Source organism: Pseudophryne corroboree, chromosome 4 (assembly GCF_028390025.1).
Source record: "Pseudophryne corroboree isolate aPseCor3 chromosome 4, aPseCor3.hap2, whole genome shotgun sequence".
Taxonomy (NCBI): Eukaryota; Metazoa; Chordata; class Amphibia; order Anura; family Myobatrachidae; genus Pseudophryne; species Pseudophryne corroboree.
Genome location: NC_086447.1, coordinates 753997857 through 754024019, shown reverse-complemented (window position 1 = coordinate 754024019; position 26163 = coordinate 753997857). Strand labels below are relative to the sequence as shown.

The 26163-nt window shown below is 45.3% G+C and overlaps 1 protein-coding gene across 3 annotated transcripts in view; it reads left to right on the top strand.

Moving 5' to 3' along the window:
• RALGAPA2 (Ral GTPase activating protein catalytic subunit alpha 2) overlaps positions 1-26163 on the top strand; it is a 605428-nt gene that overhangs the window by 430553 nt on the left and 148712 nt on the right. For all 3 annotated transcript variants that reach the window (XM_063918174.1, XM_063918175.1, XM_063918177.1), the window contains one exon: positions 10493-10620. In XM_063918174.1, coding sequence (XP_063774244.1) covers positions 10493-10620 — 128 coding nt within the window. The remainder of the gene's footprint in view (positions 1-10492; positions 10621-26163) is intronic.

The following is a 26163-nucleotide window of genomic DNA, read 5'->3' as shown; positions in this document are numbered from 1 at the left end:
TCCGTGGGTGTTCCAGTCGGTATATGTGTTCCCTCCTCTTCCTCTCATACCAAAAGTACTGAGAATCATAAGAAGGAGAGGAGTAAGAACGATACTCGTGGCTCCGGATTGGCCAAGAAGAACTTGGTACCCGGAGCTGCAAGAGATGCTCACGGAGGACCCGTGGCCTCTACCTCTAAGGAAGGACCTGCTCCAGCAGGATTGTCTATGGGCCTAAAATTAGGATCCATTAAGGTTCAAATTTCGGCCCTGTCGATCTTCTTCCAGAAAGAACTGGCTTCAGTGCCTGAAGTTCAGACGTTTGTCAAAGGGGTACTGCATATACAGCCTCCTTTTGTGCCTCCAGTGGCACCTTGGGATCTCAATGTAGTTTTAGGGTTCCTAAAATCACATTGGTTTGAACCACTTGCCACAGTGGATTTGAAATATCTCACATGGAAAGTGGTAATGCTGTTGGCCCTGGCTTCAGCCAGGCGCGTATCAGAATTGGCGGCTTTATCCTATAAAAGCCCTTACCTGATATTTCATTCGGATAGGGCGGAATTGAGGACTCGTCCTCAATTTCTCCCTAAGGTGGTTTCAGCGTTTCACATGAATCAACCTATTGTGGTACCTGTGGCTACTAGGGACTTGGAGGACTCCAAGTTGCTGGACGTAGTCAGGGCCCTGAAAATATATGTTTCCAGGACGGCTGGAGTCAGAAAATCTGACTCGCTGTTTATACTGTATGCACCCAACAAGCAGGGTGCTCCTGCTTCTAAGCAGACGATTGCTCGTTGGATTTGTAGTACAATTCAACTTGCACATTCTGTGGCAGGCCTGCCACAGCCAAAATCTGTAAAAGCCCATTCCACAAGGAAGGTGGGCTCATCTTGGGCGGCTGCCCGAGGGGTCTCGGCTTTACAACTTTGCCGAGCAGCTACTTGGTCAGGGGCAAACACGTTTGCTAAATTCTACAAATTTGATACCCTGGCTGAGGAGGACCTGGAGTTCTCTCATTCGGTGCTGCAGAGTCATCCGCACTCTCCCGCCCGTTTGGGAGCTTTGGTATAATCCCCATGGTCCTTACGGAGTTCCCAGCATCCACTAGGACGTCAGAGAAAATAAGAATTTACTTACCGATAATTCTATTTCTCATAGTCCGTAGTGGATGCTGGGCGCCCATCCCAAGTGCGGATTGTCTGCAATACTTGTATATAGTTATTGTTACAAACAAATCGGGTTGTTTATTGTTGGAAGCCATCTTTTCAGAGGCTCCTACGGTTATCATACTGTTAACTGGGTTCAGATCACGAGTTGTACGGTGTGATTGGTGTGGCTGGTATGAGTCTTACCCGGGATTCAAGATCCTTCCTTATTATGTACGCTCGTCCGGGCACAGTATCTTAACTGAGGCTTGGAGGAGGGTCATAGGGGGAGGAGCCAGTGCACACCAGCTAGTCTAAAGCTTTTACTTTTTGTGCCCAGTCTCCTGCGGAGCCGCTATTCCCCATGGTCCTTACGGAGTTCCCAGCATCCACTACGGACTATGAGAAATAGAATTATCGGTAAGTAAATTCTTATTTTTTTTGTCTTTATTTAGCCTTGGGAGCCTTTATCCTCCTTGTTTAGCAGAGATGAAATCACTAGTGTAGCAATAAGGGCCATAGCAGTCACAAGTATGACCATCCTCAAAATATCCCTGTTCGCTCATTTATTTATTTATTTATTAATTACCAGTTATTTATATAGCACACACATATTCCACAGCGCTTTACAGAGACTATTTGGCCATTCACATCAGTCCCTGACCCAGTTGAGCTTACAATCTATATTCCCTACCACCACATGTACACACACATTCATACTAGGGTTATTTCTCTGACGTCCTAGTGGATGCTGGGAACTCCGTAAGGACCATGGGGAATAGACGGGCTCCGCAGGAGACTGGGCACTCTAAAAGAAAGATTAGGTACTATCTGGTGTGCACTGGCTCCTCCCTCTATGCCCCTCCTCCAGACCTCAGTTAGAATCTGTGCCCGGCCAGATCTGGATGCACCTAGTGGGCTCTCCTGAGCTTGCTAGAAAGAAAGTATTTGTTAGGTTTTTTTTATTTTCAGTGAGATCTGCTGGCAACAGACTCACTGCTACGTGGGACTGAGGGGAGAGAAGCAAACCTACCTGCGTGCAGCTAGCTTGTGCTTCTTAGGCTACTGGACACCATTAGCTCCAGAGGGTTCGAACACAGGGCCTGACCTCGATCGTCTGTTCCCGGAGCCGCGCCGCCGTCCCCCTTGCAGAGCCAGAAATAAAATCGGCGGCAGAAGACTCCGGTCTTCATTAAGGTAGCGCACAGCACTGCAGCTGTGCGCCATTGCTCCCACTGCACACCACACACTCCGGTCACTGTAGGGTGCAGGGCGCTGGGGGGGGGGCGCCCTGGGCAGCAATAAGTATACCTTTTGGCAATATATACACATAATACAGTCTGGAAAACTGTATATGTGTAAAACCCCCGCCATTTTTTGTCAGAAACAGGACAGAAGCCCGCCGCTGAGGGGGCCGGGCCTTCTTCCTCAGCACACCAGCGCCATTTTCTCTTCACAGCTCCGCTGGAAGGAAGCTCCCCAGGCTCTCCCCGGCAGTATCCTGGTACACAAAGGGTGAAAAGAGAGGGGGGGGCACATAAATTTAGGCGCAAAAAATTTGTATATACAGCAGCTACTGGGTAAACACTGAGTTGTAGTGTAATCCCTGGGTTATATAGCGCTGGGGTGTGTGCTGGCATACTCTCTCTCTGTCTCTCCAAAGGGCCTTGTGGGGGAACTGTCCTCAAATAGAGCATCCCCTGTGTGTGTGGTGTGTCGCTACGCGTGTGTCGACATGTCTGAGGTAAAAGGCTCCTCTAAGGAGGTGATAGAGCGGATATGTGTGTGAGAGGGTGTCTCCGTCGACAACGCCGACACCTGTTTGGATATGTGTAAGTGCTAAGGTGAATTTATTGCACAAAAGGTTAGGGAACAGACAGGAAATCTAACCATGTCTGTCCCTATGTCACAGAGACCTTCAGAGTCTCTCAATGCTCACTATCCATAATAACAAACACTGGTATCGACATGGAGTTTAACTCCACGGTCGACTACGATAATGCAAAGTTACAGCCAAGATGGCTATAAGGTATTCAATATATGATTATTGAAATAATAGATGATTTGCATATCACTGATGACTCATCTGTCCCTGACACGAGAGTACACATGTTTAAGGGGAAGAATGCTGAGGTAAATTTCCCTCCTCTCATGAGGAAAAAGAGCGGGAATCTCCAGACAAGAGACGGCAGCTTCCCACAAGAGAATTCTCAGGCTGTATCCTTTCCCCACTAGGGCCAGGATATGTTGAGAATCTTCCCCTGGGGTGTCCTGTTTGCACAGATGGTAGCACTTGCTATTCTCAGGGATCCTGCAGATAGCGTGCACATTCTAGTATACTACCCAGACCGGCGATTGTGTCGGCATGGGTTTATAGCGCTGTGGCAGCGTGGACAGGTACCTTATCAGCAGAGATGAGACCCTAGTATGCAATATAAATATATTAAAGATGCTGTCTTAAGTGATAGATATATAGTTATAAAGCATGCCCAAAGAGACATGAGTATACTGGGTCCTAGAGTCAAAGCTATGTCGATCTCTGCTTGACGTGTCCTGTAGAATATGCATTGGACAGATGATGCCGATTTAATAGGCATATGGAAGGCTGAGGATTGTGTGGAGAAGGGTTCTCGGGCCTGGTCTCCACAGCTATAGCTGGTAATTCTGCTAGTTTGCCTTATATTCCTGCACAGCCTAAGAAAGCACGACATTATTAAATGCAGCCTTTCGTATAAAGAAACAAGAAAGTCTGAGGGGCGTCCTTTCTTGTCAGAGCGGGGCAGCTAGTTCCCAGGAACAGAAGTCCTCCCCGGCCCCTACAAAAATCCACCAATGTCGCTGGGGCTCCACAGGCGGAGCTAGGCCCAGTGGGGACACGCCTTCGTAAGTTCAGCCACAAGTGGGTTCACTCCCTGTTCGATCCCTGGGCAATAGATATTGTGTCTCAGGGATACAAGCTGGACTGTGAGAAGATGCCCCCTCACCGACGGCCCTGCGGGCTTCCCCCCAAGAGAGGGAGCCAGTGTTATCTGCAATTCACAAATTGTATCTTTAACAGGTGGTGGTCAAGGGTCCCCTCCTTCAACAAGAGGGTGTTATTATTAGACCATGTTGTAATCCCGAAACCAGACGGTTCGGTCAGACCCATATTGAATTAAAAATCCCTGAACATATACCTGAGAAGGTTCAAGTTCAAGATGGAATCGCTAAGAGCGGTCAGTGCAAGCCTAAAAAGGGGGAGACTTTATTGTGAATCGGGACATAAGGGATGCATACCTTCAGGTCCCCATTTATCCACCTCATTAGGCGTACCTCAGAATTGCGGTACGGGATTGTCATTATCAATTTCAGATGTTGCCGTTTGGTCTCTCCACGGCCTCGAGAATATTCACCATGGTAATGGCGGATATGATTGTGCTCCTGCGGAAGCAAGGTGTCACTATTATCACGTACTTGGACGATCTCCTCATAAAAGCGAGATCAAGAGAGCAGTTGCTGAACAGCGTATCACTTTCTCTGGAAGTGTAACGGCAACACGGCTGGATTCTATATGTTCCAAAGTCGCAGTTGTTTCCTACAGCTCATCTGCCTCTCCTAGGCACGACCCTAGGCACAGACCAGAAAAGGGTTATCTCCCGATAGAGAGAGCTCAGGAGCTCATGACACTGGTCAGGAATCTATTAAAACCAAAACAGGTGTCAGGGCATCACTGCACTCGAGTCCTGGGAAGGATGGTGGCATCATACGAGGCCATCCCCTTAGGCAGGTTCCATGCGAGGACCTTCCACTGGGACTTACTGGACAAGTGGTCTGGATCTCCTCTTCAGAGGCATCGGTTAATTACCCTTTCCCCCAGGGCCAGGGTGTCTCTCCTGTGGTGGCTGCAGAGTGCTCACCTTCTCGAGGGCCGCAGATTCGGCATTCACGACTGGATCCTGGTGACCACGGATGCAAGCCTCCGAGGGTGGGGGGCAGTTACACAGGGAAGAAATTTCCAAGGTCTGTGGTCAAGTCAACTGACTTGCCTTCACATTAATATCCTGGAACTAAGGGCCATATACAACGCCCTAAGTCAGGCGGAGATCCTGCTTCGCGACCAACCGGTTCTGATCCAGTCAGACCGCAGGGGTTCATGTAAACCGCCAGGGCGGCACAAGGAGCAGGGTGGCTAGGGTAGAAGCCACCGGAGTTCTTCGCTGGGCGGAGAATCAAGTGGGCGCACTGTCAGCAGTGTTCGTTCCGGGAGTGGACATCTGGGAAGCAGACTTCCTCAGCAGGCACGACCTCCACCCGGGAAAGTGGGGACTTCATCAGGAAGTCTTCACGCAGTTTGCAAATTGATGGGAACTGCCTAAGGTGGACTAGATGGCGTCCCACCTCAATAAAAAGCTAAAAAAGGTTTTACGCCGGGTCAAGGGACCCTCAGGTGATAGCTGTGGTCGCACTAGTAACACCGTGGGTGTTCCAGTCGGTCTCTGTATTCCCTCCTCTTCCTCTCATACCCAAGGGCTGAGAATTGTAATAAAAGGAGGATTGAAAACAATATTCTTTGCTCCAAATTGTCCAAGAAGGACTCGGTACCCGGAGCTGCAGGAAATGCTCTCAGAGGACTCGGGGCTTCTGCCTCTCAGACAGGACATGTTGCAACAGGGGCCCTGTCTGTTCCAAAATTTACCGCGGCTGCATTTGACGGCATGGCGGTTGAACGCCGGATCCTAGCGGAAAAGGGCATTCCGGATGCAGTTATTCCTACGCTGATAAAGGCTAGGAAAGACGTGACAGCAAGACTTTTTCACTGTATATGGCGAAAATAGGTTGCTTGGTGTGAGGCCGGGAAGGCCCTACAGAGGAATTCCAGCGGGGTCGATTCCTGCACTTCCTAAAGTCAGGAGTGACTATGGGCCTAAAAGTAGGATCCATAAAGGTCAAGATTTCGGCCCTATACATTTTCTCTAAAAATGAACTGGCTTCACTGCCTGAAGTTCAGACGTTGTTCCGGGGGTGCTGCATATTCAGCCTCCTTTTGTGCCACCGGTGGCACCTTGGGATCTTAACGTTGTGTTGGATTTCCTGGTTTGAGCCACTTAAGACCATGGAGCTAAAATATCTCACGTGGAAAGTGGTCATGCTATTGGCCTTAGCTTCGGCTAGGCGTGTGTCAGTATTGGCGGTTTTGTCATGTAAAAACCCTTATCTGATCTTCCATATGGACAGGGCAGAATTGAGGACTCGTCCCCAATTTCTTCCTAGGGTGGTATCATTGTTTTCTTTGAACCAGCCTATTGTGGTGCCTGCGGCTACTAGGGACTTGGAGGATTCCAAGTTGCTGGACGTAGTCCGGGCTTTGAAAATTTATGTTTCCAGAAAGGCGGGAGTCAGAAAGTCTGACTCGCTGTTTATTCTGTATGCAGCCAACAATGTTGGCGCTCCTGCTTCGAAGCAGACTATTGTTCGCTGGATCTATAGCACGATTCAGCTGGTTAACTCTGCGGCTGGAGTGCCGCATCCAAAATGGTGAAAGCCCATTCCACAAGGAAGGTGGGCTCTTCATGGGCGGCTGCCCGAGGGGTCTCGGCTTTACAGCTTTGCCGAGCTGCTACTTGGTCGGGGTCAAACAAGTTTGCGAAGTTCTACAAGTTTGATACCCTGGCTGAGGAGGACCTTGAGTTTGCTCATGCGGTGCTGCAGAGTCATCCGCACTCTCCCGCCTGTTTGGGAGCTTTGGTATAATCCCCATGGTCCTTACGGAGTTCCCAGCATCCACTAGGACGTCAGAGAAAATAAGAATTTACTCACCGGTAATTCTATTTCTCGTAGTCCGTAGTGGATGCTGGGCGCCCGTCCCAAGTGCGGACTCTCTGCAATACATGTATATAGTTATTGCTTAACTAAAGGGTTATTGTTATGAGCCATCTGTTACTGAGGCTCAGTTGTTGTTCATACTGTTAACTGGGTATGGTTATCACAAGTTGTACGGTGTGATTGGTGTGGCTGGTATGAGTCTTACCCTGGATTCCAAATCCTTTCCTTGTTGTGTCAGCTCTTCCGGGCACAGTTTCCTTAACTGAGGTCTGGAGGAGGGGCATAGAGGGAGGAGCCAGTGCACACCAGATAGTACCTAATCTTTCTTTTAGAGTGCCCAGTCTCCTGCGGAGCCCGTCTATTCCCCATGGTCCTTACGGAGTTCCCAGCATCCACTACGGACTACGAGAAATAGAATTACCGGTGAGTAAATTCTTATTTTTTGCTGGGATCCAATGAACTTACCAGTATATTTTTGTATTGTGTGAGGAAGCCAGAGTACCCGGAGGAAACCCACGCAAGTACAGGGAGAATATACAAACTCCACACAGTTAGAGCCATGGCGAGTATCAAACCCATGACGTCAGTGCTGTGAGGCAGTAATGCTAACCATTACACCATCCATACTCACTTCACCCTCCACCCCACCCAGCCTCCACCTTCAACAGTTGTTCATTCAGACTTAAGCTGGGTACGCACTTGCACAATATCGTGCTGATTTGTCCGATCCGGGCAAATCAGAACGACCAATCGGCCTTAATGTGCAGTGTGTACAGCCGATTGGGTGCTCCCGCAGGTCGCATGCAAGGTTGTGCGATTGGCCGTGCTGCACAGCCAATCACACAGCGTGAATAGTAATGAGGGACAGAACAGTGATCGTTCCATCACTCATTAATATGTACATAGTGTGTACCGGCAATGTCCCAATGTGCAGGACAAAGGGTACTCACCCTGCACATTGGCACGATTGCTGGTTGCACTAGTGTGTACCCAGTCTTGCATGCGTCTACACCATACGGCCCACAAATGACGACAATGCCAAAAAGTCACTTTGATCAGAGTATGTTCATTGTTTGAGGTGGGTTGTAGTTATTATTATTTTTATTATTGTTACTACTACTTATTAGTGAGACAAAATATATTGGAGATTTTTACTAAACATTAATTTGGTACAATGTGGGTCATTCCGAGTTGATCGCTAGCTGCCGTTGTTCACAGCGCAGCGTTCAGGCTAAAAAAAACGGCATTTCTACGCATGCGTATGCACTGCAATGCGCAGGCGCGTTGTACAGGTACAATGAGCATTGTGGTTTTGCACAGAGTCTAACGAACATTCCTGTCGTACGGCCGAACGCAGGAAGATTGACATGAAGTGGGCGTTTCTGAGTGTCAACTGACCGTTTTCAGGGAGTGCTTAGAAAAATGCTGGCATGGCAGAAAAAACGCAGGCGTGGCTGGGCGGGTGTGTGACGTCAAAAGCCGTCCCTCCGTCGTTAGAATCAACGCACACGAAGAGTAACTACAGGGCTGGTCTTGTTTTGCACAAAAAGATTTTGCAGACGCTCTGCTGCACAAGCGTTCGCATTTCTGCAAAGCGAAAAAACACTCCCCAGTGGGCGGCGACAATGCATTTGCACGGCTGCTAAAAACTGCTAGCGAGCGATCAACTCGGAATGACCCCCAATATGTAGACACACTGGGGTTTCTAATAATAATGCTGAGAGAGTCTATGGGGTATATTCAATTAAAGTCAGATCCATTCCGACATGTATTTGTCGGAATGGATCCGACAACCCCTATTCAATCCCCATCTTAATTCGACTTTTTCAAGTCGAATTTAAGATGGGAAGCAGAGGAGGCGTGCTGGAGCCGGGTGGAAACTGGCGCGAGGTCGGGCGGGTGAGTGGCATCCAGCTGCAGCGCTACTGTAGTGCTGATCTCCCTGTATGCCCGCCGGCTGTCCCCCCGTCTCCCTGCGGCTCCCCCCCATCGCCTCCTCCGGGTCCGCATCTCAGTCCGACATCATTTTGATGTCGGACTGAGATGGTCGAAAAGCGGGCCAAAACCTGTCGGATTTGGCCCCGTTTTCGACATTAACACGTGGATCGGCAGCTATTCCGCCTATCAACGTACTTTTCGACAAGTCGATTTTATCGACTTGTCAAAACATTTTGAAAAATATTGAATATGTTGAATCAGGATTCCACCAAAAAAAGTCGAAAACTGCCGTCTTTTCGACAGACGGCAGTTTTCGACGTCAATTGTATAATGGCCATTTAATTGTATATATCATCTCTTTATTTTTTAGCAGGGCCTTTTGTATTGTTAAAGTTTTTTTTTTTTTTTTTTTTTTTTTGGGGGGGGGGGGTGCCATGTATTCTCACCCAGTAATTCAAACCAATACAGTCCATAGGAATGACCAATTGTCTCTGATCAATACTGTCTAACAGTCATACTTTAATATACAAGAATGCTGTTATACCAAACTTGTTTTACGTTATTCTTACACCATACGAGCAATATAGCCAATTACAACACCGCTTGATATATTTTAAACTCTATTGCATTTACCTTTTAGATTGTCTGCTGTTAATCTTCGAATACCTAAAGGCATGTTGCTATCTTTTTAAATGGTGTTTTAATAATTCAGAAAGCATGTGTTCCTTGTCTTGCAATGGTGATTGCTAAATACAGCGTCCCTTAGTTTCTGAGCTGGCTTTGGTCAGTTAGGGCTGATCTGCACACATAAGAAAAGGAGAACAGATGGTGCAAATCTGGTGTCAGACCTGACCGTTTTCTCCCTGGAGGACCTTATCAAAGTGCTAGAGTGGAGGCAGAGGCTGCATTCTGGCTGCTCAATCTGCCCTGCTGCGCCCTTCTTGATAGTAGACAGTTGTGATTGGAGAGATCAATACTCTGCTTTATACATAGGTTCTGTTTTTGTTCGCTTTTCTTTCTGTGTTCTGCTCTCTGACTGGCCAGATGTATATCTGCCCATTATTATATGGAACAGCTGGCAAAATCTGTTTGTTTGCTTCATACCCATTTGTGAGGGAAACATTTTAGCTCATTTTTTATTTTGTCACATTTTATTATTTTACATTTTTTCTTTATTTACTATCCCACAAGAGCTTAATGTATGCAATAAAACCCATGCATTGCATATGAAGCAAAACAGATTCCCCATTCATCCTGTCAGTATTCAAAACGGTTTGTGACCTCTGTTAAATGTCACTAATCTCTGCAGGGGCCGTTCATCTCTGCCCGCTGGAACACATATCACATACTGTACAGCATAAGAGTAACTCAGATGTGTTTCCTAAAAAAAAAAAAACATTTGTATTCATATTATTTGAGGTTATTGTACAATATAGCAATAATACATGTAAATACTGCTATTAAAACACTTTAGACAATGCCAGCAGTTGTGTTTTGTTTCTGATTAATTGCTGTTAGTTTTTGTTCCATATGGTGGCATGGGTTTGAAATGTCACTAACATTTTTAGTAATATACGTGTGTACTGCTACTATAGGAATTCTAAAATATTATTTTGATTTTGTAGGTGCCATTTTTCGGTCCCCTTTTTGATGGCGCTATTGTAACAGAGAAGCTTTTGCCAACTCTTGTGTGTGCAACCTGCATCAATGCCAGCAGAGCAGTCAAGTCTCTCATCCCTCTCTACCAGAGCTTGTATCCTTTTAAAAGTCACATTTAAAAAAAAATAATAATAATAATTAATTGTTCCTTTGTAAGAGCTTTTATATTCTTAGAACAAATGTGTTACATTGGAATCAGTGTCATTTTTTTTTTCTTTTTACATATGAATGAAACACTGCACAGGTTATTTAATAGTTTGCTGAAGCAAAGTTTGTTGAGTAATTGGTGGATGAATCTACTAACGCATCATTTAAAAAGTTTTTGAGTAATTTTGTCAGTTTCGCACTTCCCTGTATGTTTGTCGGATGTTAGTTTGACGCTATATGTGCCTACATGCCTCTGCGTTCACTATAGATTTATTTACACTGTGCGCTGAATGCAAATATGTACATTATTTTCCAACATTTCAAAAGTTATAGACAGTTGTGGATTAGTGTCCTGTTTGCAAGAAGTAGTTTTGGACGATGGAGGAAACAAATCAGAATCCGGGGTTTTTATTTGTTAGCACTACATTGATTGCGGTACTTCACCAGAGGCTTTTAGGGGTGGCTGCAGCTGTGCTAGTTGCAGATTGCTTGTCCTCCCCTGTCTGCAAGGCAGGTTGCTGCACTCAACCTGTTCATATTTCTAACCTGCTGTCTGGTGACTGGACAACACAGCTCCTCAAGGCCTACCAGAGATTGCCACTTGATTGAAAGGGTTAGGATATTCACTCGGCTGCAGCAGGCAGACTGGAATTTAAATGAACCATTTGACAAGAAGAAAGAGCCCTTCTGCAAGGAGGATCTTGGCAACCAGGAGGATTGCAAACCTAGGCTTCCAACTGCTGTAGCATAAAAGAGAATGTACTTTTCAGTCATAGCAGGATGTGCATAGCTTCCAATAAAGTAGTCTGGATGACTCCATCTTCACTTCAGAGTGAATCTCCTGCTTTGAGGGAACAATACTGCCTGCTACAGCAACCTAGACTACATAGGAATTCTTCTGAGGGGGAATAATATCTATATTGCAGGTCTTCCAGAGAAAGCTACTGTTTGGAGAGCTTCATGGAGAACTTTCTGCACTTGGAATTTGCTGAAGAGCATTTATCTCTTCCCCTGGTGGAGGAACATGCCCAGAGGGTGCTAATGAAGCAACAGTAGCCAGTTATTCTTCTAAGACCTTTCCTGGTTTTGTTATTGAATTACAGTTGCCACAACATGATGCCCATTTTTGTTGAAAGCAAGGGGAAGTATTGAGTTCTGTAAAATATTCAGAGTTGCAACTTCTGAGTTGAGCGATGTTGGAGCACTGAAGTTCCGCTATTTTATGGTGTACTAATTTAGGTTAGGAGTAATGGTGGATGGTAAACACATTGCTCTCCAGGCAAAGTCAATGGAGTGGCATGATTCTTAGTTTTTGTCTCAGGAGGTTGAACCTCTACTGTCCCTGCTTTGTGGTGAACTTGAATGTCTACTTTGGACCACAGCAGCTATTATTAAAACTATGCAATGCCCTCTAAAAAGTTGTGGAGTGGATCATTAGGTCAACAGATCGATCCCATATGGTTGACATTGTCAAAAGATCAACAGGTACAAAAGGTCGACATGGAAAATGATCATAACAAAAAAGGTCGACACAATATTTTTTTGATTTTTTTTGGTGTCGTTTTTGCTGTCCGAGCACATGGAACCCCAATTAGTGTACCGCGTCCCCTTGCATGGCTCTCTTCACTCGCCATGCTGCGGGTAAGGAGCCTCGCTGTGCTTGGCACGTTATTATTCCCAGTCGTAGTCCGCATGGATGGTAAAGATTGAAAAAAGTGGAAAAATAAATGCAAAAAAATTCTTAAGTTGTGTTGACCATATGAGTGTCGGCCATTGTCATGTCGATCTTTTGTACCTGTTGATCATAAGCACTGTCGACATTTTGGCCATGTTGACCTAATGCATGGGTGGTGAGTTTGGATTTTATTGTTTGTATGTGTTTGGCTTGATGTGGTGCAATTGTGCGACTGGCTGAATGAAAGAAGCATTACACATCATAGACTCTTTTGGATATGAACATTTTGTCAAGACAGCTTACACTACTGTGCAAATTTGTATATCCTGGTATCACAGGGAATTAGAATCCAATTTATTTATTTTTGATTGTTCATGATTCTGTTAAAAGTTGCACTTTCAGGAATTTATCTGCAGGGCCAGAATTTGCTCACATGAAGGTATTCCTGTTTGGCACAAGCTTTCTATACCTGCAAGATATGTATCTGCACTGGTCTTTTCTTTGGTACCTTGTTGCACTAATAAGGTTTGGCAGGATATCGGTGGGTGTGTTGTAACACTAGCATCTGTTCATTGCATTGATCTTATATATCATGCGTTTATGTTCTCCTGTCCTTTTCACCTTTTCCACAAATGACTTTGACTAATACGAAACAGCAACACAGTTTGGTGACTTTACTAACCCTTAAGGAGCTTATATACTATAGACAGCAGACTGTTCTATAACCCACTATGTGTGGTAACATAGTTTCTGAGGTTGAAAAAAGACAATTTGTCCATCAAATTCAACCTATTTGTGGTCTCCTAGCTGCACCCCATGGACTTTGTGTTCTTTGCAGTTGTAGCTACCATAACAGCCTTTTTAAACTTAATGTGAATTTACATCAGGGGACAATATCCTAAGGGCATTTTAGTAATGATGGCAAAAATGAGCGCTTGAAAAAGGCTAATGAAAAAACAATGTGGCACCTGTAAAGGAAAAGTTTCGTTAACATATGTTTTTGTTTACAGCCCTTTTTGGAGCTTTGTTTGCGGTATCAGCACAGTCCATAGGAGATCTACCTTTCCCTACCTCACTCTAAGTTCACGGGATTCCTCAGCCTGGTGGTGTAAATGGCTGTCCGTGGCTGTATGTTCTTACTCACCACCGCTGCGTCCAGCGGGGGAGCGGAGTGTGGCGGGGTTTGGCGGGTGACGTCACTCGGCGGCGTCCGGTCTCCTAGGCGGCAGGATGTCTGGTCTGTAGTACCGCTATCCACCAACGCGTTTCGTGCTGTTCCTAGCACTTTATCAAGGTTGGATATGTTGTGAAAGGAAGTCCGACATTTTCTACCTGCAAAAATGCGGTACCGCCATGGGAACTCCTCTGGCGCCAAGCTATGCCAATCTTTTTCTCGCCAAATGGGAAGATGACAATATCTGGTCAAATAACGAATACACTGAATTCCTCATATGTTGGTATCGCTATATTGACGATATCTTCTTTATATGGAGCGGAACAGAAGATAGATTGGAAGATTTCAAAACTTACATCAAGAATAATACAATTAATCTAGAATTTGACACAAAGTCAAGTAAAGAACAAGTGGTTTTCTTAGACTTAGAACTATATATATCTAATCAAACAATACAAACAAAAACTCATATAAAAAAAGTAAATGGAAACAACATGCTCCCCACTACAAGCAACCATCACAGAATTTGGATCTCAAACATTCCGAGAGGACAATTTCATCGAAGTAGAAGAAATTGCACAGACTCGGAAATCTTTAAGGAACAAAGTAAAGAAATGTCAAAATTTGTGGAAAAGGGATATCAAAGTGAAAAATTAGAGCTAGAAATAGCCAGGACAGAACAAATGGAGAGGAAAGAACTTTTGAGATACAAAGAAAAGAACAAAAATCCGACATACTCCATCCCCTTTATCACACAATTTACCAGTAACATCAATCTGGTTGAAAATATGATAAAATCACACTGGCATATTCTGTTACTAGATGAAACATTGCGACCGATACTTCCAGAAAAACCTCAAGTAATATATCGAAAAGCAAAGAATATCAAACAACTAACAGTTTCCAGTTTTCTGAAGAACGAGAATTCACAAAATAGGACGAACACCAAAGGATATTTCAGATGCCTACAATGTAAAGCATGCAAAAACGTAAAAGAAAAATCTATCAAACCAGTGACTGATTTTATATCTTATACCACAAAGAAGAAATATGCAATTAAAGATCATCTGACATGCGAAACAGAAGGTGTAATCTACATAGCAACCTGCCCCTGTGGTTACCAATATGTAGGTCAGACCAAAAGGAAGGCAAAAATCAGGTTTGCCGAACATATCTACAACGTAATAAAAGGATTAAAAACGCACAGTTTATCGAATAATTTTTCGGAGAAACATAAGGACCCAATGGGGCTAACATTCTTACCGATTCAAAAAATCAAAAAGGATTGGAGAGGTGGAGATATTACCACAGCACTGAAAAAAAACGAAACCAGATGGATATTCGAGTTAAAAACACTGCATCCGAAAGGACACAATATATAGACATCGAGCTTAATATTTTTTTTATAAACACATAAAAATCTTCATACTCATACGAATTAACTGACTATAGAAGAGAATATAGTGGCACCTGTATATATAATTTTTTAATCTAATTTTGTTTAATAGAAGCTTTTTTAAACAAAGTCCAATTGGCCCATTGAAATCAATGTGCTATTTTAAGCCATGCGGTTCCCGCTGTTTTTTACATCACTTCCGGACCGGAAGTGACATGTTTTTTGTTTTTGAGACTAATAAAGTTTTAGGTATAAAAGGACTTCCTTTCAACAACATATCCAACCTTCATAAAGTACTAGGAACAGCACGAAACGCGTTGGTGGATAGCGGTACTACAGACAAGACATCCTGCCATCTAGGAGACCGGACGCCGCTGAGTGACGTCACCCGCCAAACCCCGCCACACTCCGCTCCCCCGCTGGACGCAGCGGTGGTGAGTAAGAACATACAGCCACGGACAGCCATTTACACCACCAGGCTGAGGAATCCCGTGAACTTAGAGTGAGGTAGGGAAAGGTAGATCTCCTATGGACTGTGCTGATACCGCAAACAAAGCTCCAAAAAGGGCTGTAAACATATGTTAACGAAACTTTTCCTTTACAGGTGCCACATAGTTTTTTCATTAGCCTTTTTCAAGCGCTCATTATTTTTGCCATTATCTATTTATTCATTTGAGCAGCTATATCAATTACAAGCGCATGAAACATTACATAATTTCTCTATCGTCCTAGTGGATGCTGGGGTTCCTGAAAGGACCATGGGGAATAGCGGCTCCGCAGGAGACAGGGCACAAAAAGTAAAGCTTTAGGATCAGGTGGTGTGCACTGGCTCCTCCCCCTATGACCCTCCTCCAGTTAGGTTTTTGTGCCCGGCCGAGAAGGGTGCAATCTAGGTGGCTCTCCTAAAGAGCTGCTTAGAAAAGTTTAGCTTAGGTTTTTTATTTTACAGTGAGTCCTGCTGGCAACAGGATCACTGCATCGAGGGACTTAGGGGAGAAGAAGTGAACTCACCTGCGTGCAGGATGGATTGGCTTCTTTGGCTACTGGACATTAGCTCCAGAGGGACGATCACAGGTACAGCCTGGATGGTCACCGGAGCCTCGCCGCCGGCCCCCTTGCAGATGCTGAAAAGAGAAGAAGGTCCAGAATCGGCGGCAGAAGACTCCTCAGTCTTCTTAAGGTAGCGCACAGCACTGCAGCTGTGCGCCATTGCTCTCAGCACACTTCACACGGCAGTCACTGAGGGTGCAGGGCGCTGGGGGGGGGGCGCCCTGGGCAGCAATGAAAATCCTTTTTTTGGCAAAAAATACCTTACATATAGCCTCCGGGGCTATATGGAGATATTTAACCCCTGCCAGAATCCATTTTTAAGCGGGAGACGAGCCCGCCGAAAAGGGGGCGGGGCCTATCTCCTCAGCACACAGCGCCATTTCCTCACACAGTTCCGCTGGTCAGGAAGGCTCCCAGGCTCTCCCCTGCACTGCACTACAGAAACAGGGTTAAATCAAGAGAGGGGGGGCAAAATTTGGCGAAATTGTGATTTTATAAAAGCAGCTATAAGGGAGCACTTATTATAAGGCTATCCCTGTAAAATATAGCGCTTTGGTGTGTGCTGGCAAACTCTCCCTCTGTCTCCCCAAGGGGCTAGTGGGGTCCTGTCCTCTATCAGAGCATTCCCTGTGTGTGTGTGCTATATGTCGGTACGTGTGTGTCGACATGTATGAGGACGATGTTGGTGAGGAGGCGGAGCAAATTGCCTGTAATGGTGATGTCACTCTCTAGGGAGTCGACACCGGAATGGATGGCTTATTTATGGAATTACGTGATAATGTCAACACGCTGCAAGGTCGGTTGGCGACATGAGACGGCTGGCAAACAAATTAGTACCTGTCCAGGCGTCTCAAACACCGTCGGGGGCGTTAAAACGTCCTTTTACCTCAGTCGGTCGACAGACACAGACACGGACACTGATTTCAGTGTCGACGGTGAAGAAACAAACGTATTTCCCTTTAGGGCCACACGTTACTTGTTAAGGGCAATGAAGGAGGTGTTACATATTTCTGATACTACAAGTACCACAAAAGAGGGTATTATGTGGGATGTGAAAAAACTACCTGTAGTTTTTCCTGAATCAGATAAATTAAATGAAGTGTGTGATGATGCGTGGGTTCCCCCCGATAGAAAATTATTGGCGGTATACCCTTTCCCGCCAGAAGTTAGGGCGCGGTGGGAAACACCCCTTAGGGTGGATAAGGCGCTCACACGCTTATCAAAACAAGTGGCGGTACCGTCTATAGATAGGGCCGTCCTCAAGGAGCCAGCTGACAGGAGGCTGGAAAATATCATAAAAAGTATATACACACATACTGGTGTTATACTGCGACCAGCGATCGCCTCAGCCTGGATGTGCAGAGCTGGGGTGGCTTGGTCGGATTCCCTGACTAAAAATATTGATACCCTTGACAGGGACAGTATTTTATTGACTATAGAGCATTAAAGGATGCATTTCTATATATACGAGATGCACAGAGGGATATTTGCACTCTGGCATCAAGAGTAAGTGCGATGTCCATATCTGCCAGAAGATGTTTATGGACACGACAGTGGTCAGGTGATGCAGATTCCAAACGGCACAAAGGTGTATTGCCGTATAAAGGAAGAGGAGTTATTTGGGGTCGGTCCATCGGACCTGGTGGCCACGGCAACTGCTGGAAAATCCACCGTTTTTACCCTAAGTCACATCTCTGCAGAAAAAGACACCGTCTTTTCAGCCTCAGTCCTTTCGTCCCTATAAGAGTCATATCTGCCCAGGGATAGAGGAAAGGGAAGAAGACTGCAGCAGGCAGCCCATTCCCAGGAACAGAAGCCTTCCACCGCTTCTGCCAAGCTCTCAGCATGACGCTGGGACCGTACAGGACCCCTGGATCCTACAAGTAGTATCCCAGGGGTACAGATTGGAATGTCGAGACGTTTCCCCCTCGCAGGCTCCTGAAGTCTGCTTTACCAAGGTCTCCCTCCGACAAGGAGGCAGTATGGGAAACAATTCACAAGCTGTATTCCCAGCAGGTGATAATCAAATTACCCCTCCTACAACAAGGAAAGGGGTATTATTCCACACTATATTGTGGTACTGAAGCCAGAAGGCTAGGTGAGACCTATTCTAAATCTAAAAAATTTGAACACTTACAAAGGTTCAAATCAAGATGGAGTCACTCAGAGCAGTGATAACGAACCAGGAAGAAGGGGACTATATAGTGTCCCGGGACATCAGGGATGCTTACCTCCATGTCCCAAATTTGCCCTTCTCACTAAGGGTACTTCAGGTTCGTGGTACAGAACTGTCACTTTCAGTTTCAGACGCTGCCGTTTGGATTGTCCACGGCACCCCGGGTCTTTACCAAGGTAATGGCCGAAATGATGATTCTTCTTCGAAGAAAAGGCGTCTTAATTATCCCTTACTTGGACGATCTCCTGATAAGGGCAAAGTCCAGGGAACAGTTGGAGGTCGGAGTAGCACTATCTCGGATACTGCTACAACAGCACGGGTGGATTCTAAATATTCCAAAATCGCAGCTGATCCCGACGACACGTCTGCTGTGCCTAGGGATGATTCTGGACACAGTCCAGAAAAAGGTGTTTCTCCCGGAAGAGAAAGCCAGGGAGTTATCCGAGCTAGTCAGGAACCTCCTAAAACCAGGAAAAGTGTCAGTGCATCATTGCACAAGGGTCCTGGTAAAAATGGTGGCTTCCTACGAAGCAATTCCATTCGGCAGATTTCACGCAAGAACTTTTCAGTGGGATCTGCTGGACAAATGGTCCGGATCGCATCTTCAGATGCATCAGCGGATAACCCTATATCCAAGGACAAGGGTGTCTCTCCTGTGGTGGTTACAGAGTGCTCATCTTCTAGAGGGCCGCAGATTCGGCATTCAGGATTGGATGCTGGTGACCACGGAGGCCAGCCCGAGAGGCTGGGGAGCAGTCACACAAGGAAAAAATTTCCAGGGAGTGTGATCAAGTCTGGAGACTTTTCTCCACATAAATATACTGGAGCTAAGGGTAATTTTATAATGCTCTAAGCTTAGCAAGACCTCTGCTTCAAGGTCAGCCGGTATTGATCCAGTGGGAAAAACATCACGGCAGTCGCCCACGTAAACAGACAGGGCGGCTCAAGAAGCAGGAGGGCAATGGCAAAAACTGCAAGGACTTTTCGCTGGGCGGAAAATCATGTGATAGCACTGTCAGCAGTGTTTCATTCCGGGAATGGAAACTGGGAAGCAGACTTCCTCAGCAGGCACGACCTCCACCCGGGAGAGTGGAAACTTCATCGGGAAGTTTTTCCACATGATTGTGAACCGTTGGGAAATACCAAAGGTGGACATGATGGCGTCCCGTCTGAACAAAAAACGGGACAGGTATTGCGCCAGGTCAAGAGACCCTCAGGCAATAGCTGTGGACGTTCTGGTAACACCGTGGGTGTACCAGTCGGTGTATGTGTTCCCTCCTCTGCTTCTCATACCTAAGGTACTGAGAATTATAAGACGTAGAGGAGTAAGAACTATACTCATGGCTCCGGATTGGCCAAGAAGGACTTGGTACCCGGAACTTCAAGAGATGCTCACAGAGGACTTATGGCCTCTGCCGCTAAGAAGGGACTTGCTTCAGCAAGTACCATGTCTGTTCCAAGACTTACCGCAGCTGCGTTTGACGGCATGGCGGTGGAACGCCGGATCCTAAAGGAAAAAGGCATTCCGGAAGAGGTCATTCCTACCCTGGTCAAAGCCAGGAAGGAGGTGACCGCACAACATTATCACCACATGTGGCGAAAATATGTTGCGTGGTGTGAGGCCAGGAAGGCCCCACGAAGAAATTTCAACTCGATCGATTCCTGCATTTCCTGCAAACAGGAGTGTCTATGGGCCTCAAATTGGGGTCCATTAAGGTTCAAATTTCGGCCCTGTCGATTTTCTTTCAGAAAGAATTGGCTTCAGTTCCTGAAGTCCAGAAGTTTGTCAAGGGAGTATTGCATATACAACCCCCTTTTGTGCCTCCAGTGGCACTGTGGGATCTCAACGTAGTTCTGGGATTCCTCAAATCACATGAAAAGTGACCATGCTCTTGGCCCTGGCCTGGGCCAGGCGAGTGTCAAATTGGTGGTTTTTTTCTCAAAAAAGCCCATATCTGTTTGTCCATTCGGACAGGGCAGAGCTGCGGACTCGTCCCCAGTTCTCTCCCTAAGGTGGTGTCAGTGTTTCACCTGAACCAGCTTATTGTGGTGCCTTGCGCCTACTAGGGACTTGGAGGACTCCAAGTTGCTAGATGTTGTCAGGGCCCTGAAAATATAGGTTCCAGGACGGCTGGAGTCAGGAAAACTGACTTGCTGTTATCCTGTATGCACCCAACAAACTGGGTGCTCTTGCTTCTAAGCAGACTATTGCTAGTTGGATGTGTAATACAATTCAGCTTGCACATTCTGTGGCAGGCCTGCCACAGCCAAAATATGTAAATGCCCATTCCACAAGGAAGGTGGGCTCATCTTGGGCGGCTGCCCGAGGGGTCTCGGCTTTACAACTTTGCCGAGCGGCTACTTAGTCAGGGGCAAACACGTTTGTAAAATCCTACTAATTTGATACCCTGGCTAAGGTGGACCTGGAGTTCTCTCATTCGGTGCTGCAGAGTCATCCGCACTCTCCCGCCCGTTTGGGAGCTTTGGTATAATCCCCATGGTCCTTTCAGGAACCCCAGCATCCACTAGGACGATAGAGAAAATAAGAATTTACTTACCGATAATTCTATTTCTCGGAGTCCGTAGTGGATGCTGGGCGCCCATCCCAAGTGCGGATTATCTGCAATACTTGTACATAGTTACAAAAATCGGGTTATTATTGTTGTGAGCCATCTTTTCAGAGGCTCCGCTGTTATCATACTGTTAACTGGGTTCAGATCACAGGTTGTACAGTGTGATTGGTGTGGCTGGTATGAGTCTTACCCGGGATTCAAAATCCTTCCTTATTGTGTACGCTCGTCCGGGCACAGTATCCTAACTGAGGCTTGGAGGAGGGTCATAGGGGGAGGAGCCAGTGCACACCACCTGATCCTAAAGCTTTACTACTTGTGCCCTGTCTCCTGCGGAGCCGCTATTCCCCATGGTCCTTTCAGGAACCCCAGCATCCACTACGGACTCCGAGAAATAGAATTATCGGTAAGTAAATTCTTATTTTTAGTCATTTTAGTAATGAGTCATCTGTTCTCCTTTCCCTTAAATTAGACCATCTAAATCTCTCCACCACCATTCACAAAAACCAGAGCTATACCTTTGAAGGAATGTTATGCCTTCAAAGCACATATCAGAGGGTTCATGACCACCTCCATTAATTGCTACAGGAAATCTTTAGCTATTTTAATTGAGTAAATGGAAAAAGCAAAATCCTAATTTGGGCATTATCCGACCTGAATTGATGTCCATCAATGGCATAACCACTGATAATTGAAAGGCTGGAATGTTTTTTGTTTTGGTATAAATAAGGCTCCTAGAAACGCCTATAAAGTTATGTATACTGCTGTTGGTACCTATTAAATAAATAAATACTTAAGGGCAGAATCAATTAGTTGTGAGCTTCAGCTGACGATGTGTGCAGCAACACATCCAATCCCTTACAGTCACACTCTACATAGATCTGCTTGGGATGCGGTCAGAATCCCAACAAATCCTGCAAGTAAGTATGAAGGGTTAGGGTTAGGCTGTGGGCAAAGGAGGTTAAGGTTAGCCTACAGAAGCGCACAGTTACGGTTCAGCTGCGGTAGGGGTGGGTTAGGTGTAGGGATATGGGTTAAAATAACAGGATCCGTTAGGATCCTGACAGCCGGTATTATGTACCCAACCCATCTGCTTAGCTGCAACTGTTTTATACTGACAGTTACACCTAGCTTTATTTAATTAGAATTGTGTTAGGTTTGTGACTGCAGATTGTAAGGTTGTGGGTTCAAGCACCAAGTGTAACATTATTGAGAGAGATATTTTTATAAATAAAGGAATATGTAACTGAATGACGAGCTGAGCAAGTGAGGAGTCTGAGTCGGCTGAGAGCTCAGCCCCAGAGAGGACAGGTAGGTCGTGGCTGTTCAAAGCGCCTATGGTGAGGGGGTGTTTGTGTAATGTAGTAAGGTGTGTGTGTGTTACGGGGGGGGGGGGGGGGTGTTGCCCTCATTGCTCTCGATCTGCCTCCGGCTTAACCCGTAAACGATAGAAGAGCCTGAGCCACATGATGGAATTTGTTACAAAGAAAAAAAAAAGACACTAAACACTAAGTTAAAATTTTCATATGATTGGGAGATACATTGTGTATTGTGCATTGTGTACATTGTGTATTGTTTCAATGTGTCTCTGTCAATAACTAAAGCTAATAATGTGTCTGTCAATAACTAAAGCTAGTAATTCCATTAGGGCTAGCTCCAGGTCTACTAGCACCCTATGGAAAAAAATTTGGAGCACCCTACTCATCCAACTATATTTGTAGTTGATACTATTATTATTCAAAGCACACACATTGGCCCCCCACAAGAAAAAAAACACACACCTTGGTCCCAAAAGGGAAAAGATACACACATCTTGTCCCCAACAGGGAAACGATATGCACTCCGTGGTTTCCACAGGGAAAAGATACACACACCTTGCCCCCCACAAGGAAAAGATACACCTACCTTGGCCCCCACTGGAATACCATAATATACATTGGCCCCCACAGGAAAACAATAAAATACATTGGCCCCTACAGTAAAACAATAAAATATATTGTCCGTCACAGGAAAACAATAAAATAAATTTACTCCTTCAGTGTAAAAAATAAAACACACTTGAATTGTCTCCGCCTACTGCAGAAGACTGAGAAGAGAGTGAGAGGTACATGAGCAGCTTGTGGTCATTCATAGGGTTAAAGGTGTATGTCCAGTATACATGGCTGACCTCCACCCTGAGAGCAGGGTCACTCAACATGATGTGCCTGCACACAGTGAAACCAGCCTCCCATAATAACCATATCTCAGACCAGTGTTTCAGATTTCCTGGTAAATGGAAAAATACTTGAAACTAAAAACACTGGCCCAGACATATGAGTCCTCTCCCTTCCCCCTGCCACTGCTGGGATCCTCTACTTGCCCACCAGCTTACAGCAGCAGAGAGAGGGATGCCCAAATCTGGATGCTACCCATCTCGCCTGCCTCCCCATGCAGGTCACAGTGACATCCGGCCGCTTACCCTGCGCTCTCTTTGCTGCAGTGGAAGCAGGCAATAGATGGGGAGTAGGGCACTCACAACTACAGACGCTGCGGTCCTGGAGTGATGTCTGCAGTGTAAGCACTCCACTTGCTGTGCTGCTGGCATCTGGTGCTGCAGTTGTCCCCAGGTCCACCGTTCATAAGAAGTCCATGCTATCGGCAATGGGCACGCTGCACTCCCATTCGGCTGCGCTGCTAGAATGGCCCTCTAGCCAGCCTGAATTTCATTACATGTAATATTTTATCTGGAACTGATATAACTATAAGAGCTAAACATTCAATATGTTGCGCTGCTTTGACATCACTCAACCTGCTCTTGCTTGTAAATCCACACAGTGCATTCCTATACTAACTCACTCTGCACGTCATGGAATGGAGGTGCTGAAGAGGTGTCAAAAACAGAGGGGGAGATGAAGTAGTGAGTAGAGTGGAGAAGTGAGCCATTGGAATTGCCCATTGCTACCAAGAGCTTCTACCTATAATTCTAGAGCAGTGGTTCTCAAACTCATTCCTCATGACCCCACACAGTGCATGTTTTGCAGGTAACCCAGCAAGTGCACAGGTGTATTAATTACTCACTGACACATTTTAAAAGGTCCACAGGTGGAGCTACTTATTTCACTTGTGATTCTGTAAGGAGACCTGCAAAACATGCACTGTGTGGGGTCCTGAGGACCGAGATTGAGAACCTGTGTTCTAGAGGATATACTTGATATATGCCCACTTCTCCACTTTTTTCACTGCTTCATACATCTACCCCAGAATGTTTTACACTTTCTGTTCAGCACATACAGCGTTTATTTCCGATTCATTGCTCATCTCACTAATGTGCAAGTTTTGAGATACAGTGTATTAAAAATAGTATTTTTCACCGTTAATAATTTCTTGTTTAAACTTGAGTCTGGTCATGTTAAATAATATACTTGTTACGCTGCTAATTACAGCTGATCGCTAACTTGACAAATACTTAATACTCAGACAAAAAAAAATGGCCCTAAAAGTGTACTTTTGAAGGATCTCGAAAATTAAAATTCAGTAGAAAAGGGTCTTGACCCAGAAGTAGAAATCGCGTAGTCTGATTATGCCACTTGAAAGTTGTACTCTAGTTCCATTGCAGAGTTTACAAAGAGAGTACAATGGCGTGATGGATAATTGTGTCTACTAGAGTTTAGGGAAGGGGTGTGTCTGAAACAAATCTATCTCCACAAGGACGGTGGAGGCTTGGCAGCCGTTTTCAAGTAAAGACAGCTGAAGTCACTTGTTGGAACGTCTGCAGACTCTGGATACAGCTGCACTTGTCAGAAGCTTTGAGGGAAGTGTAATCAGCCGCAGAGATTAATTTGCATCTCAATCAGAAGAGAGTTAGGAGGAAGCACTGCAGTCTGTTGCTGGAAGGTTGCAGAAGAAATCTCATCATGCACAAAAGGCCCCAACATTCAATACTCCAGCTGAGTGGAGGACAATGCACCAGATTTGGTTTCCATGGGGACCAGAAACCTGCTGAGCCATTGGAAAATCTCAGGGGCTTGCACTATAATCATTTGATCATGCCAAATTCCACCAAATACATTTTTAGTGGTAGTAAGATTTTTTTTTTTTTTGGGGGGTGATTCACTGCTACTAAAGGTCAACCTATTTGTAGTATTTATTCTTACAAATTGAAGAGTTACAAATTTTCAAGTGAAAACATAGAATGTGCTCTAAACTAGTCTTATTTTGTGTATGTGTGTGTCTACAAAAGTGGTTGTTTATGTATAAGAACATAAGTTTCTTGTTTAGGCAGTATCAGTCATAAATACACCAGTGCAACATTGGCACAACTCAACAGCAAGCACTACGTTGCTGTAAGTATGTGGACACCTGACCGTTACAGCCTTATGTACTTGTTAAATATCTCATTCCAAAACCATGGACATTGAAGGTGGCTTCCCATTTGCCTTTATAACATCTTTTATTACAACTTTGTGATGGCTTTCCACTACATATTGTAACATGGCTTTGATATTGTAACATGGCTATACATCCATTCAGCTGCAAGTGCATTATTGAGGACAGCCATTGATGTTGAGCGATAAAGCTTACCTCACAGTTTGTGTTCCAGGTTTCTGTGCAGGCCAGTTAAGTTCTTTCATAATGAACTCAAACCATTTTTTTGTTGGACCTCGTTTTGGTCCTTTCCCTGAAAAGTTTCCATTTAGACCAGGGCGGCTTTACTTGTTCTGCAAATGGTACATAATTTCTATGGTGAGGCAGTGGTGGTGTCCTTGGATGCTGCCAAGACCTTGTTTCTGTGGAATCAATGTATTTCTAGATGGTAATGCATCGGTTTGGAATGGATTCTAACTTCAGTGGTTGTGTTCATTTGTTACATTAGTTTATTACATTCTGATCCTACTACAAAGTTGTCTGAGGGCTAGTGATTGGGGATGGCCACCGCTGCTCTGCATGCCGGTAGTATGCTATTAACTGGTGGTTGCATATACCTCTCTAAAAACCCTATTCGAGGTGTTTAGGCAATTTGGTAATTTCTCCGGTGTTAAAATCAATTGGACCATATCCAATCCAGTGCAGCTGCCCATAGGCTGGTGAAAATTGTTATACGTGTGCCCTATAATGGATCTGTTACGGGAATATCTACTAGTGCTAAGATGATGGGGTCTGTACTCGGCTTTGGAGAGAGATAAAGTACCAACCAACTTCTAACTGCCATGTTACAAGCTGTGTACTTTATCTCTCTCCAAGGCTTAGTACATAGACCCCACTATCTTGCTATGATGCACGTTATAAGAAAGACCAGTGTCCCTTTCCCCTTGCATGCCCTCAAGTATCTACAATCAGGCTGACTCTGAAAATGTTGATGGACAGACTAAGTACCAATTCTTGCTCAAATTAATCTCAACTATGGTCTGAGTGGTGAAATCATGGATAACTTCTGATGGCCCTAGATTTTGATAAATGGTTGGTCTTGGCC